General features: G+C 41.7%; 1 protein-coding gene across 3 annotated transcripts in view; it reads left to right on the forward strand.

Annotated features, from left to right (window-relative positions):
* Positions 1-3,039: 3,039 nt before the first annotated feature.
* Positions 3,040-15,980, forward strand: part of DPH5 (diphthamide biosynthesis 5) — a 44,133-nt gene continuing 31,192 nt past the window's right edge. Inside the window, exons 1-3 of one of the 3 annotated variants that reach the window (XM_055145619.1) lie at positions 3,040-3,178; positions 3,419-3,580; positions 13,091-13,215. In XM_055145619.1, the coding sequence (XP_055001594.1) occupies positions 3,446-3,580; positions 13,091-13,215 (260 nt within the window). In that variant the 5' untranslated portion in view covers positions 3,040-3,178; positions 3,419-3,445. Of the gene's footprint in view, positions 3,581-13,090; positions 13,216-15,980 lie in introns of all 3 variants that reach the window. The other 2 variants (XM_055145620.1, XM_004614680.2) reach the window with 2 other exon arrangements.

The following is a 15,980-nucleotide window of genomic DNA, read 5'->3' on the forward strand; positions in this document are numbered from 1 at the left end:
ACCAGTGGGCATGTGAACTATATGTGATACATAACGTAACATAAGCTTGTCAGTATAAATGACCTTAGTGTGGCATGAACAAGGCATGCTTGTTTGAGCTTCCGCAGTGACTTTTTAGTAGCAATATAAAACATGCCACTTCCTAAATTTCATAAAAATAGAAAACTTGACAATTCAAAGGAAGAATTATTTTACACCAATGATCCATTTGGCAAATACAGATTAAATGCCTACAATGTGAGAGACGTGATATGAACACACGTTAGGAATAAGAATATTCCTAAAGACAGGATGCTTCAGTTCATGAAGTTGATGGCTTGATAAAGACTTACAGATGGACAATGAGAATACACTTTAGGAGGACTGATAAGAATATGCATAGCGCATATTTGGAACAGAAAGGAGATCTTGGCTTCTGGATCTTTGGGAAGGTTTCCTGGTCTTAGATTTAAAAATAAGTAGCAATGATGGAGGCAGGAGAATTGGAGAAGATATTCCATGCTGAGGTCAGAGCCTAACTAAAGGTCTCTAAAGAGACACCCGAGGCAACTGTGGGCACAGCACAGAGCATTGTGAGAAAGTGTGCAGGGATGGACTGGAGATAGAGGAGGCTAGAGAGGTATTAAGGAATCTGGACTGTTTTGGATGCAAAAGGATTTTCAAAAGGGGACTGGAGTGATAGCACAGCAGGTAGGGCGCTTGCCTTGCATGCTGCTGACCTGGGTTCGATTCCTCTATCCCTCTCGGAGAGCCCGGCAAGCTACTGAGAGTATCCTGCCCGCACGTAGAGCTTGGCAAGCTACCCATGGCATATTTGATATGCCAAAAACAGTAACAAGTCTCACAATGAAGACATTACTGGTGCCCGCTCGAGCAAATCAATGAACAATGGGAAGACAGTGTTACAGTGCTACAGTGTTAAGTAAAAGAATGGGTGAAGGGGTGAGGAGCCCAGTAAATGTGATTTTATTGTAATCTGCTCCTCCCTGGCCCCTGGGAGAATGAACATGAGGGAGGCAGGGGAAGACCTAGAGAAGTGACATACTGAGGGCCCCAGGCAAGAGGTGCTAGTAGGGGTGGTTTCTACTGAGAAAAGGACCTGGTGTGCCAGACTGAAAGTGAGGTGACCTCCACACATCTGGCTGGGGGAGACTGCAGGGACAGCAGTGGCTTCCAAAGACCACAGAGAAGAATAAAACAAGTCGAAAAGGAATGACAGACCCTGCTTTGGCTTTACTGAATTTATGTACCTCTGACTTCCTTCAGCAATTTCCAGCAGAAAGCAAAATATAGGAAGGGGAGGAAAGGTCTGAATGGGAGGCTGAAATTTAAGTGAACAAAATACTAGAGACACCTGACTTTACGAGAGTGAATATTCAGGTCCTTTTCTTCATTTTGGCCATTCTAATAGAACAGATGTGTCATGGTCTCAGAGTGATTTTAGTTGTTATTTCCTAATGGCTAGCATCTTTTTACTTTACCTTTTTTTTTGTAGGAGGGGGGTGCTCCCAGTGGTGCTCCCTGCCCAAAAGGACTGGGACTGTACCCAGTCATTCATTCATCCTGCCAGCAAAGCCAGCACTCAGTTCTTGGGTTCTCTGAAAGATCTTTCTGTTTTTGACATATATCCTTTATTGTATATATGCTTTGCAAACATTTTCACCCAACGTGTAGCTTACAATTTCTCTCCACGCCCCCACGTTTTTATTTATATTTTCAATGTAAATATCTTTCCTTCCTCATCAAGTCTTTCGGTGTTGTGGTCGGTAAATCTTCCCCTAAACAAGGTTTTTCGTCCACTTTTTTTACGGGGTATTTTACAGCTTTAGGTTTTCTATTTACACAAAGGGGATTCATTTCGAGTTGAGATTTGTTATCAAGGATAGTCGTCTTGAGAATGGATAGAGAACTAGTGAAGACTATACAGAAAATCAGTGTGGCTAGAATTAGGGAAGAAAACATAAAGCCAAGGCGTAATGAAACAGAATCAGGCTAAAAGATGCAAGCACCGGGGAAATTCTGAAAAATAAACACTGCCCACTAAGATAAGCAATGGAAACTGTCTTTGCAAATTCGATGCAGTCATCATGTCCTTAGGTGGAAAGAAGCATTTTCAGTCCAAACCAACCCCTCCGACAACGAAATTTCCTATAAGCAACCACTTTATAATCATTCCCCGATTAGGGGGTGTTGGAAAATCCCTGAAAACCCCCTGAGCACACTTAAAGGACACTTAAAGGTATAAAGGGGTCAAGGTTCCGAAACGCGGAACTAGGGACGATCGCGCTGGAAAGAGAAGCAGTCGCACCCCGAGCCTGCCCAGCTGACACCTCCAGGAAAATCACTGGTTCAAATAAGTCGGGAGAAAAGGCGAGGAGGGAAAAGAGTGCGCTCCGGCCTCCGCGGGGAATTCAAAGTGAGCCCCACCCCAACGCCCCGCCCTGCTCACTTGGGCGTGGCCTCACTCGGAACTCCCCAGACTCCCCGAGCCGGTACCATTGGCTCTGCCCACTGAGGCGTGGCCTCTATCCGGAATTCCCCGACTCTCCTGGGGCTAGTACCACTGGCTCCGCCCACTAGGGCGTGGCCTCCACCCGGAACTCTCCAGACTCCCCGACCCACTATCAAGCCTGGCTCCGCCAATTAGGGGGTGGGGCCGCCACCCGGAATTCCCCAGACGCTCCCGAGCCAGTACCACCTGGCTCCGCCTACTAGGGCGGGGCGGCCACCTGGAACTCCCCAGACGCTCCTCAAGCCAATACCAAGCCTGGCTCCGCCCACTGAGGCGTGGCATCCATCCGGACTCTCCGGAATCCCTGATCCAATGCCGTCTGGGTCCGCCAGGGCAAGAAGCTCCCGCCTTCGTGTAGTCGTGGGATGTTTTAAATCTTTAGCGAGAGGAACGATGAGCCGGCCTAGAACCGGACGAACTTCCCCTAGAGTGAAGGGCAGTCTTCTGGCCACAGCAGCCGGCGGGCCGCTGCCATTCAAACCTGGCGTTGGTCCCACCCCCCATCCTTGCGCCGCCCGCTGGTCGTAAAGTGTCGCAAAGGCGTCCGCGTTCTGCGGCACCGCGGGAATCCCGCGGCGTGGGTCTGTCTGCGAACCCGTCTCGCTGAGCAGGTTCTCCGGAAAGGTGGTAGTTAGAAAACGGGGGAGGAAGGAATCGTCGGCCCAGGTTAGTTGAACCAGAGAAAAGGCTGCAAAATTCCTTCTTGGAGAAGAAGGAACCACGCCCCCATTTGCTCTGACTGGCGCTGAAGCTTGGGCAGCCTAAGTCCTCAGACCCGGGCATGACTCCCTCGTGCCAGTCTGGGCTTTGTCTCCGTGTTCATCCCCAGGTCTTAGATGTTCTAAAGCAGCATTGTTTGTTTAGCTGTAGCTGAGACATGCTTTTCTTCTTCACCCCGTCTTGCAGTCTTCCCCCCGCCCCCGGACCATTGCAATGCTTTACTTGATCGGACTGGGCCTGGGCGATGCCAAGGACATCACTGTCAAGGGCCTGGAAACGGTGAGACGCTGCAGCCGCGTGTACCTGGAAGCCTACACCTCGGTCCTGACCGTGGGCCAGGAGGTCCTGGTAGGTGCCCACAATTCTAGCTCACGGCTGAGTCAGGCTTTCCAGGTCTGCCTTGAACCCATCAGACATCCACGCTCACTCGCCAGAGGAGTACAGGATGAAAATCATAGCACTGTAGCACTGTCGCACTGTCATCCCGTTGCTCATTGATTTGCTCCAGCTGGCACTAGCAACGTCTCCATTGTGAGACTTGTTACTGCTTTTGGCATATTGACTACATCAGGGGTAGCTTGCCAGGCTCCGCTGTGGGGGCAGGATACTCTCGGTAGCTTGCCGGGCTCTCCGGGAGGGACGGAGGACTCGAACCCGGGTCAGCCGCGTGCAAGGCAGCTGCCCTAACCACTATGCTATCAAGTGATTTTTGAAAACAAAAGTATCTTTCTTTGACTTAGCAAGCCTACATAAGGAAAGGAGCAGTTGCTTTTGCATTCCTGGGAAATAGTTATCACAATTTTGTATTTTTTAGTTCATAGTTACAAGCAAATCTCTTCTGGGTTGAGTGCTAATGAGGTGCAGACACAGCCTTGATGAGTCGGTTATATATTCAGAAACCAAGTTGAACTCTTTCTCTTTGAAGAATTTCCATCGGGAATGGTAATTGCCTTGATGTCAATCATATCCAGAGAAGCCTTTAAGCAGACATCTTCCAACAAGGTGTAAACGTCGGGCCATACATGTATATTGAGTGAGACTCAGTAACCATAGGATTTATTAATGAATCACATATGTTTACCTCTCATTTAAAGACTAAGTAGATTTTGGAGGCAGAATCAACTCCAGGTTGATGGTCCAACTCCAAGTAGAATTAAGTGAGATTTTAAGGAAAAAGGTAAGGATTTGAGAGTTGTCAGATCTGTCAGGTTTTCCAAACAGAAAGTGTGACCTAGTTAATTTCAGGTCTCTTTTCTCAGCTGCACAATCCTGAGAACAGTGAAGATCTCAGAGATACTTAAAATCCTAACAGGAACAGTGCCTCAGTGGTAAAGTGCATGTCTTACATGCAGGAGACCTGGGTTCCATGGATCCTCAGCGAAGAGGTGGAGGAACCAGGGTTCGGGCCAAGTATTTTTTATGGAGTTAGCTCCTGGGACCATATGGTCCCTGGCATGAAACCTGGGCCTCTTAAATGCAAATAATGGGCTTAGCCCATTGCCCTATCTCTCAGACCCTAAATCCTTTTCTTAAAAATATTTTTTTATTAGAGCATCACTGTGATGTACAGTTACAAACTTATGAACTTTCGTGCTTGCATTTCAGTGATCATTTACCCATTCCTCCACCAGTGCCCATTCTCCTCCACCAATGATCCCAGTATCCTTCCCACCACCCCCACCCCATCCCCCACCAACCCACCCTGCCTCTGCGGCAGGGAATTCCGTTTTCTGTCTCCTTTTGGGTTTTGTAGTTTGCAGTAGAGGGATTGAGTGGATGTTTGGTCTATAGTCTTTCAGCTCGCATCTTCCAACCCGAATGGGTCCTCCCAACATCCTCTACTTGGTGTTCCCTTCTCTATCTGAGCTGCCTTTTCCCCTAGCCTTTTCCCCTTTTAACCTAGTGAGGCCAGTTTCCAAGCTGTGGGGCAGACCTCCTGGTCCTTATCTCTACTACTCTTGGGTGTTAGTCTCCCACTCTGTTATTTTATATTCCATAGATGAGTGTGATCATTCTATGTCTGTCTCTCTCTTTCTGACTCATTTCACTTAACATGATACTTTCCATGTTGATCCACTTATATGCAAATTTCATGACTTCATCTTTTCTAACAGCTGCATAATATTCCATTGTGTAGATGTACCAAAGTTTCTTTAACCAGTCAGACCCTAAATCTTAAGGACTTAAGGACTGCCTTTTGAATTGCTCTTTCACTGGAATAAAAGTATCTGATTTTTATTTGTTAAGATGGAATAACAATATTTAAGCTCAAGATGATGGAAATAGGGGTAGGAGAGAGAGTTCATACAGCAGGTAAAGCACATGCCTTGCACACAGCCCACCCGGGTTTGATCCCCCACACCACATATGGTCCCTCAAGCATTGTCACAGTGATCCCTGCATGCAGAGCCAGGAGTAGCCCCAAAACACTGTGGGGTGTGGCCCCCAAATAAAGCAAATAAAAAGATGGAAATATTTCTGTCTAATCGGCAAGAAAACGAAAATGAACTTAAGTTTTGTTTTATTATCTCCATATAGGAAAGCCATGGATTTTGGGGCATTGATTTTGCAACCTCCCTCTCTGCTATACAAATCTATGATTTCTAGGAGTGTTTTGGTAGAGACTTTAGGTTCTCTAAGTATAGTATCCTGTCATCTGCAAACAGTGAGAGCTTGGCTTCTTCCTTTCCTATTTGATGTCCTTGATATCTTTTTCTTCTCTAACTGCTATGGCAAGTACTTCCAGTACTACACTGAGTAGAAGTGGCAAGAGTGGGCAGTCTTGTCGTGTCTGATCTTAGAGAGAAGGCTTTTCATTTTTCTCTGTTGAGGCTTATGTTTGCTGTGGTCTTGTGTTCGATGACTGACTATATTGAGGAAAGTTACTTCAACTCCTTTTTGTTGAGAGTTTTTATCCTTAATGGGTGCTAGATCTTATCAGATGTTTTATCCAAATATATCAGTAAGATCATATGGTTTTTATTTTTTGTTTTATTGCTATGATGTGTTATGTTGACCAACTAGCAAATGTTGAACCATCCTTGCATCCCTGGGTATATGATGTCATGGTGTATGATATTTTGATGAGTCATCGTATTCTATTTGCTAGTATTTTGTTGAGAATCTTTGTATCTGTGTTAATCAGGTATATGGCCTGTAGTTCTCTCTTTTTTTTGTGTGTGTGTGTCTCTGTCTGCTTGTGTTTATCAAAGTGATATTTGCCTCATAGAATCTGCTTGGGAGTGTTTCTGTTTTTTTTTAATTTCCTGGAAAAGCTTGAAAAAGATTGGCAGTAGATCCTCTTTAAAGGTTTGGAAGAATTCACTAGTGAATCTGTCTGGGCCTGGGCTTTTGTTTTGGGGGAGACATTTGATGACTTTTCAATTTCCTTGATAATGACAGGTCTGTTCAGGTATTCCAAGTTCTTCTTGATTCAGCCTTGGGGGGTTATAGGAATCCAGGAATTTATCCATTTATTCTAGGTTCTCTTGTGGTGTACTGATTCTCAAAGTAATCTCTGATGATCTTTTGAATTTCTGTGGTTACTTTGTAGTATCTTTTGTTTCTGACATGGTTTATTAGGGTTCTCTCTCTTCATTTCTCTCTCTCTCTCTCTCTCTCTCTCTCTCTCTCAGTAAGTCTTAATATTTGTTTATCATCTTGTTTATTTTTTCCAAGAACCAACTCTTGGTTTTATTGATCTTTTGGATTTTTATTTTTTTGGATTCCAGTTCATTAATTTCTGCTCTACATTTTATTACTTCCTTCTTCTTGCCTGGTTTGGGCTCCTTTTGTTTGTCATTTTCTAAGATCTTAAGTCAAGTTAATTATTTAGGTCCTTTCGTCCTTCGTGATGTGTACTTGCTTTGCTATAAACTTTCTTCTTAACACTGCTTTTGCTATGTCCCACAAGTTCTGGTAGTTCGTGTCCTCATTCTCATTTGTTTCCAGGATTTTTTTTTTTTTAATTTTTATTAATGAGTCACCGTAAGGTACAGTTACAGAATCATAAACTTTGGTATTTGCGTTTCATTCATAAAATGATCGAGTACCCATCCCTCCACCAGTGCCCATTCTTCACCACCAATGATCCCATTATCCCTCCCACCACCCCACCCCTCCTTTGTGGCAGGGCATTCCCTTTTGTTCTCTCTCTCCTTTTGGGTGTTGTGTGTCCAGGGATCTTTTGAGTTTTCCTTTGACTTCCTCCATAAACCACTGGTTGTTCAGTAGTGAGCTGATTAATTTCCAAGTGTTTGATTTGTTTCTGTGTGTGATTAACTTCTGTTTACAGAGTATCATGGTCTGAAACAATAGTTGATACAATTTCTATCTTCTTGATTTTATGGAAGTATGTTTTATGGCCCGGCAGGTGGTCTAAATTGGAAAATGTCCTATATGCACTGGAGAAAAATGTATTTGGCTTTGGGGGATGAAAAGCCCATATGTATTGACTAATCCTCTTTCTACCATATCTTCCTTCAAAGCCAGTAGTTCCTTGCTGAGTTTTAGTCTCACTGATCTATCAAGAGGTGACGAGGTGGTGTCGAAGTCTCCAACTATTATGTTGCTGCCAATATCCTCCTTGAAATCTGTTAGCAGTTGTTTTAAGTATTTTGTTGGTCCTTCACTGGGTGCATATATGTTTAGGGTGTAATTTCTTCCTATACATATTCCTTGATATTAAGAAATGGCCTTTTCTGTCCCTGCACTCTATTTTAGTTATTACCATTTCTTCTTCAAGGAACATGTAGAGCTATTGTTTTGTCATTAAGTATTTGCGAAACACCTCCTATTCATGTTTTTAAAAATGTTTTGCACTTGGAACATGATTATTACTCTTTAATTACTGTTCATATTTTAGCCACACTGACACTTTCTCAAAGTCATGGGTAGTGAGTGATAGAGCCAGAATATGAGCTCAGGCTGTCATTCGCTGAATCCACTCTCCTGTCTCCTATGCTGTATTGTGTATGGACACAGTATGCATGCGTGTTAGAGAAAAACAATATAAAGGAACTCCTGCGGAGAGAATTTTGGCATATTGTTACCCTGTATCCCTCCCTGTCACAAAATTTGATTGGTCGAATTTCGTTATGACATCCTCAAAGCTCTCAGTCCACATTCTTTAGCAGTTTGCCACAGAACAGTATCTACCTTAAATGTATCACTTCTAAAACAAAGTATAAATACATTCATATTTTATCTTCTATTATTTTTATCATATTTTACCAGTGAAATCTCAGACCCGTGTTCTCTTTAACCATTTCCTCCCTTTTCTCTCTCTCTTTTTTTTTTTTTTGACTATAAAAGATTCTATAGTGCTGGGGCTGGAGCAATAGCACAGTGGGTAGGGCATTTGCCTTGTATGAGGCCGACCCGGGTTCTATTCCCAGCATCCCATATGATCCCTTGAGCACCGGCAGGAGTAATTCCTGAGTGCATGAGCCAGGAGTAACCCTGTGCATCGCCGGGTGTGACCCAAAAAGCAAGAAAAAAAAGATTCTATAGTTCTGAGTGGAACACAAAATGACTGGTGGGACAGGTTGGGGGTGGGTGAAGGGGGTGACACAGACCCACCAGAGCCTGTGGAAACACTGCCATTGTCTTCTAGTCTGAACTGGAGAACAGCAGAGGAGCCGAGAACTTGCACTTGCCTCTGCATGTGTTTTTGTGGTTTCGAAATTTCCCGTTGAGACCAGTTTAGGTCTGAAGTAACTAAATGACTGAATTTTCCTGATTCAGCTTTCTACTGTGGAGCAGAAGTGGAGGATCGTGAGAGAGATCCTTGTGAGAAGGGCCAGAGGAGTGGCCGTGTGTGATGGAGTGGGATTGAATCGTTAAAGTATGAGCGAGACCTAAATGTTTATAAGTATTTACAAATATGGCAAGTACATTAAACGCAAATACCAGGACTAGAGCCATAGTACAGCGGGTCAGGCTCTTACCTTACGTGCATCCAACCCAATTTCAATCCTGATACCACATATGGTGCCTGAACCTGCCAAAGGCGATCCCTGAACACAGAAGCATGAGTAATCCTTGAGCTTCATCAGGCGTGGCCCAAACACCAAATAAATAAATAAATAAATAAATGCAAATACCAAAAAACTTTAAAGGAGAAATAGTTTTTTACTAGGAAAATAATACTGATTTACCTCTTTTACATGAAAGTTTTTAGGATATACTCTTCTCATTGACTTTGGTAGATGAAAAAATATTAAATAAATTCTAAAAACAGCCACTTAAATAAAAGCTAATAGGTGTTATGTCTACTGTCTTGCTTGTTTTGATTTTCTTTGCATCTAGTGAGACTTTCTGTTAGGGAATTTCCTTCAGGAAATTTTCCATATGACTTGCAGTTTTTTCACCTGTCTTGTCTTAGTTTCCTTTTATAATTTTTTAAATTTAATCACAGTGAGATAAAGCTACAAAGTTGTTCAAGATTACGGTTCAGTCATATAATGTTCCAACACCCGTCCCTTCCTTTCATAAATCTTTATACTGTCTTACTTTCTTTGAGATTGTTAAACCAAATTATTTTCTTTTCTAAACCAATTAGCTTTAAAACTTGTTATATATCTAAGCATATTAACAATTGTATTTACAAATCACTTGTATCACTTGTCATCCCTTTGCTCATCAATTTGCTTGAGCGGGCACCAGTAACATCTCCATTCATCCCTGTTGTGTGCTAGTGTAGCCCAGTGACATCTGCTCGCTCCAGGAACACAAAGAGCCTCAAACCACTCATTCAGGGTCTTGACGAAGAAGTCTGACCATCTCGTAGGTGGGCAGCCAGGCGTTCTTTTGACATCCCATGGAATCCAGTTGCTAGCAGCTCTAGTCCAGTGGTCGTCTCCAAATCATATTACGTGTTCAGACCATCTGATTTTCAACACCTTATGTATATAATTTGAATTGAACAGATAGTTAACTTATACCATTAAAAATATATTAAAAATTCTTTTACAGTGAACGTGTAAAATCATACAGAATATTTTATAGAAGGCACACATGGCTATGCTTAAGAAATAGGAAATTTACTTATATTGAATTCTGTTTCAAATTGCCAGATAGGTAGTAGTTATATCTTATCTAAAATTTAAACTAAACTGATCCCAGGAAAGAATTTTAGTTTTGAAATATACAACTTGAATTTCTTCAGGCAAATTATGATCTGAGTGCCTGTTAAGGTATATATATGTTTATGCAGAAGGATGAGCTATGATCTTTGTTGTCAAGCGGTTTCATGAGTCATCTGTGTTATATTCAAGAAACTTAAATAGCAGTGATGCTGGGAGATGTAAGTACCAATTCATCTCAGCAGTAGAAGGGAAAAGCTATAAAATTATATTACTAGAAAGAATTTATATGATCTTATTTAAGACAGTATTCTGGTTTCATCAGTAGAGTCACTATCTCCAATGTTAAACAATCACTTATTACTAATTACATTGGAATACATACATGTGATCACTTCAAACTGTAGTGGGCAGGAAATACTCTATAACGGGCAGAAGTTGAACTATGTTTTATTTTCTGTTCCATCTCATTCTATTGCAGTGTTCACACAGCTCAGTGCTCACTGGGGTTGTGCACACTTTGGTTGTGGTGCTTGTGGGCACCACACTCCTTTCATTGCAGTACTCACGTACATTCTGATCAGAGTGCCCAAAGATTGCTGTAGCACTCACACATTTGCTCACCAGGGACCAAACTCCTAGCCTCTGTGCTCGCACATGCTTTCAGGCGCTGTACTCTGCTTACCAGAGGCTGCGCCCTTAGTTGAGGTACTCACACACACACACCTGAGGTTGGCCAAGAGCACACACGTCTACTGTGGTGCCAGGGGTCTCAAACAGCAGAGCTGGCCTAAGCATCAGGATGGGGGGGCAGGGGGGAGGTCAAACCCAGCTTCCTTCCTAGTGCTCTAAGCCACTGAGCCATCTCACTGCCCTCCTTGCAATCTTTAAAATTACATCCGTTTTGTTCCTTTTATCTGCATTTGCATCACAGCAATAAAAAGAAGAGGGTGAAATTTGAACTCTACAGGGCAAATGGAAGAATCTGCATAGGGCCAGAGGGGACTACACAGTGGCCCCCAAACTACCTTGCAGAGGCCACTAAGTCATGAAAGCTGGTCAGAAAACAGCCTCAGACACAGAACAGATGCCAGAGAGGGAATAAAGGCAGTAGCTGAGGGCTGCACTTTTCCCAACACCCCGTCCTTTTCTGTCCTCTCTGCCCCTCCAATTCCAACTCTCTAGCTCTATGGGAAGAGAAGGGAATAGATCAAAGTTATGCCCCGGAGAAGTAGGTCAGGAAAAAAGAAGGAAGAGATAGACCCGGGGGGTGGGGAGGGAGAAGTGAATGATTTTGGTGACATTCAAGAACAGGCATAATACATACATGTGCTTTTCCTCTTCTGTGCTTTGACTCATATTTTCTTCAAGGAATGATCTTTTTCTCCTGTCAGATATCACTATGATAAAAAAAAAACTTGCTTTACTACACTTTCCTTGGGCTCACTGTGTGATTAGATCGTATTCTAAGAATATATGCTTATGAATTAATCTAATTTGTATCCTGATCTAGAGATAGGGAAGCCACAGAGAGCACAGTGAATAGGACGTTTGCCTTGCACACAGCCAACCTGAGTTCAACCCCTGGCACCCCGTACCGTCCCTCCAACTCACCAGGAGGGACCTTTCAGTGCAGAGCCAGGGATAGCCCAAAACCCAAAATTTAAAGAATAGATATGGACACCATATTTGCCCATGTTTTACCAATGAAAGAAAGAGCATAGGAAAGTTGACTGGCCAAATTCAGAGTTCACATATACCTTAAATGTTAAGATTCACAATCAGATTAACAGCTTATTAACTATTACTGCATGCCCTAGTTTTGCTTGTTCTCCTTACCCTTTGCCATTCAGCCAAGGTGTACCTCCTAGATTTTTTCTTCAGAGCAGAGCTTGTAATAATTAGTTGACAGGTTCCTATATATTTAGAATTATCTTTTTTTTTTTTCTTTTTGGGTCACACCCGGCAATGCACAGGGGTCATTCCTGGCTCATGCACTCAGGAATTACCCCTGGCGGTGCTCAGGGGACCATATGGGATGCTGGGATTCGAACCCGAGTCGGCTGCGTGCAAGGCAAATGCCTTACCCGCTGTGCTATCACTCCAGCCCCTATTTAGAATTATCTTTACACTTCAACTCTCCCTTTTTAACAGGAATTAGAAAATATTTTTTACTGGATCTGCAGGTAGTAAGTGGCTAGGTGCTTTCCTTGCTTGTGGCTAACCCAGTTTGATCCTGGTAATTTGTGTGGTATATATTAATATAGTTTTAAATTAGTCTTTTCGCCATTATGTTTGCTGCTTTTATAAACAAATCTTAATTTTCTGTTATTATTGGTTATCCATTTTTATCTAAGATCTGTAGCTTTTTCCATGCAAAAATAAGGCCCAAACTACTGTGCACACTTATAATTACGATTTAATTTATATATTCTGCTTGTTATTTAAGTAAGGCTTATGCATGCATGTTCTTTGCTCATCTTACAATATTCCGCCTGGTCTGTTAAAGCCAAATTTAGAAAAAAATTAAAATGCAAAGAGCCGCAGATGTTCGGAGAGCTGCCTTCTCCTGGGATATTAAAATAACCTCAAAGACAGAGTTTAATTGCAACATAATATAAAGTGTTTGCTCACTGATGGGTTGCAATAAGTGATCTGTGTTTGGATGGTTGCCAAGATTTGCACCAGCTCCAAGACAGATTTTTTTTTTGTGTGTGTGTGTGTGTGTGTGTAAGTGGTTGCTGGCTGTCTTATTTTCCAATTCGGCTTATAGGAAGAGTTTTATGGAAGAAAACTGATTCTTGCTGATAGAGAAGAAGTGGAACAACAAGCTGATAATATTTTAAAGGATGCTGATACCAGTGATGTTGCATTCCTTGTGGTTGGTGATCCTTTTGGGTAAGTAGAGAGGTTACTTTTGAGTTTGAGGTCATTTGCCTTTTTAAAAATTCACGAAGAATTATTCTAATGGAGTCAAACCTTTGCTTACAAGGTTCTAGCAAGGACCTCATTTTACTCAACAATCTAAAATGTTATACTTCCCACTTTTTGTAATCACCTGTTTATCTACAGTGCTGACACTATACTTGCCTTGAACTTTTCAAGTATCATGTCTCAGATTTCACTTTCTTCTTCCCCCCCTCCTACCTTAGGAGTCTGAGAAACATCCAGAGATCAAAGCGTGGTTTTATTTTTGCAGAGCATGAGCTCTACTTGTGAACTACTGTTCCTGTCCCTCAGGCCCTAATTTCTTATATGTATATTAGGAACTGTGTTCTGCATTACCAAAACGTACCAAAATGATTGGTTTCTACTTGTCTAGTCGGGTATTGTTAATCTCCAGTGCTGAGCAAAGTAGCAGAGTTCTTTATTTTCAGCTGGTAACTGAAGGATAATTGCATTATCATGAGCCTAAAATCAAATATTTCTTTAAAAAATGGAGTTGTCTGTGTCTGTGGTCTACTGGAAACATGTAATTTATATCCATATATGATGTAACAGATTGTATATAATTATGATACTTAATTGCAAATGACATGGAATAACCATATATTTGAAGATAATCCATTTTATCCTTTGACCTTGTTTTCTGTCAAAGTTAGGTTTTTTTTATCCAAATTAGCAGTAACTGTTCCTTTTTCCAGTTATAATAGGAAAAAATACTTATAACAAGTCTTCAGTATATAAAATTTTAGAACTTATATAGGATTTTAGGATTTTTCCATTACAACACTGACTTCCTTTAAAAACCTATGTTTCCCTGAGGAACAGCTTCTGAACCTTTCAAACTTCCTGAAACAATGTTATAATTGTGACAGTCACTTAGATTAGTAATCTCAGTCTTTTTGGCAGGGTGGGGTGGGGGTGTTGAGGCGGGAGTGGTGTTCTGGGCTACAATCAGCAGTGCTGTGACTTCCTTTTGGCTTTGCACTCAGGCATCACTCCTGGTGGTGGTCAGGGGCCCATATGCAGTAACAGGGATTGCACCCAAGTGAGTGTGTGCACGGCAAGTTCCTTATTCACAGTGTCCACTTTCTCTGTCCCCTCAGTCATCACTGACAAAGTCCAGTGAGCCACTGTTGTACATAATGAGCTTTGATATTAGTCATGATGACATAACTACTGACATTGAGAGTAAATATTTAGAAACTTTCACATTAATATTAAAAAGTAACTTTATGCTGTTTTTCATCATCAAATTTAAAGTGATATTTTTGTATTTAAGTGGTATTTTATATTTTATTTTTCTGATGTTCTTTCCTTTTTTTTGCATTTGATAATTTAGAACTTGTTAGAGAAGCATTATTATTACATTAATTTTACCAAGTTTTGACTTCTTTTTCTTTCCACTCTAGTTGCCACCATTATGCCTGATACTGCCTCTTTTTTATCATATATTCTACAGTTTGATCCTGTATTCTACAGTTTAATACAGAAGTCTTTTACCTAGACTATATACAGATTCTCTTTTTTTTCCTTTTTGGGTCACATTTGGCATTGCACAGGGGTTACTCCTGGCTCTGCACTCAGGAATTACTCCTGGTGGTGCTCAAGGGACCATATGGGATGCTGGGAATCAAACCCGGGTCAGCCGCATGCAAGGCAAACACCCTACCCGCTGTACTATCGCTCTAGCTCCTATTCACAGATTCTTGAATATGCCATGATCACATTCATTTTTTTATACACAGTTTGAAAATCTCATTTCAACTCAGAATAATAACAGTATTACAGCCAGTATTGGCCAGACATGGAGAATACTGTCCAGTCTGCTCTTCACCTGTGTCCTGCCAACTGTTACTCTATACTCAGGCCAGCTGGTCTATCATCTTTCCTTTAGCTATTTGAGTTCTCTGATATCTAAATTTTGGAGGGTGAGGAATTATTGTAATTTATATGCACACTTAATATTTTCATTTTTGTTTTGTTCAGAGGCTATACCCAGCAAAGCTAGGAGCTATTCGAGCTTAGTGCTTGGATTGTTCTCGAGACACTTAGAGGATCCTGGTGGCAGGGATTGACTCTGAGCCTCTGCATGAAAAGCATACCACCCGCCCTTTGAGCTTTATACCTAGCTCTGTGTGGGGTCATACGTTTTTAATGTTCCCAGACCCCCAAAACTAACCTACTATGTTATTCCAAATAGGAACTTCCATACTTTGACATAGCTAGGTAAACAACTGAGTAGATCACGGTGCCACATCTAGAAATGATGCAATTGGTAGGGAAACTCATTGGGATTGTGAGAAAAAACCTTGTAAGTCTGAGATATCTCTAGGTAATTCAATATCTGATACAAGAACACAAGGGGGAACTTACCTTGGATATAGACTCTTTGAAGTCATCTGTTGTAAATAGATGTTATCTGAAGCCAGAAGAATAGATTTTTCTTTCTTTTAGGAAAGAACAGGGAAAGAGATGAGAACTTAGGATCAATCCCTAAGAAGCTTGAGCATTTCCTGCTTCATCAGAAAAGGAAAACCACGAACAGTTTCTTGTCACCAAAACCAATACCAATGTTTGAGAAGGAACAGGTGGTCAATTTTTATGTACTGCTGAAAACTTGAGTATATATAAGTTAGTAAGGTGTGATAAATTCATTTTAAAAGCATTTTTATTAAGGTAATGGGATTCACAATACTGTTAGTAACATTTTTCATGCA

Source organism: Sorex araneus, chromosome 8 (genome assembly GCF_027595985.1).
Source record: "Sorex araneus isolate mSorAra2 chromosome 8, mSorAra2.pri, whole genome shotgun sequence".
Taxonomy (NCBI): Eukaryota; Metazoa; Chordata; class Mammalia; order Eulipotyphla; family Soricidae; genus Sorex; species Sorex araneus.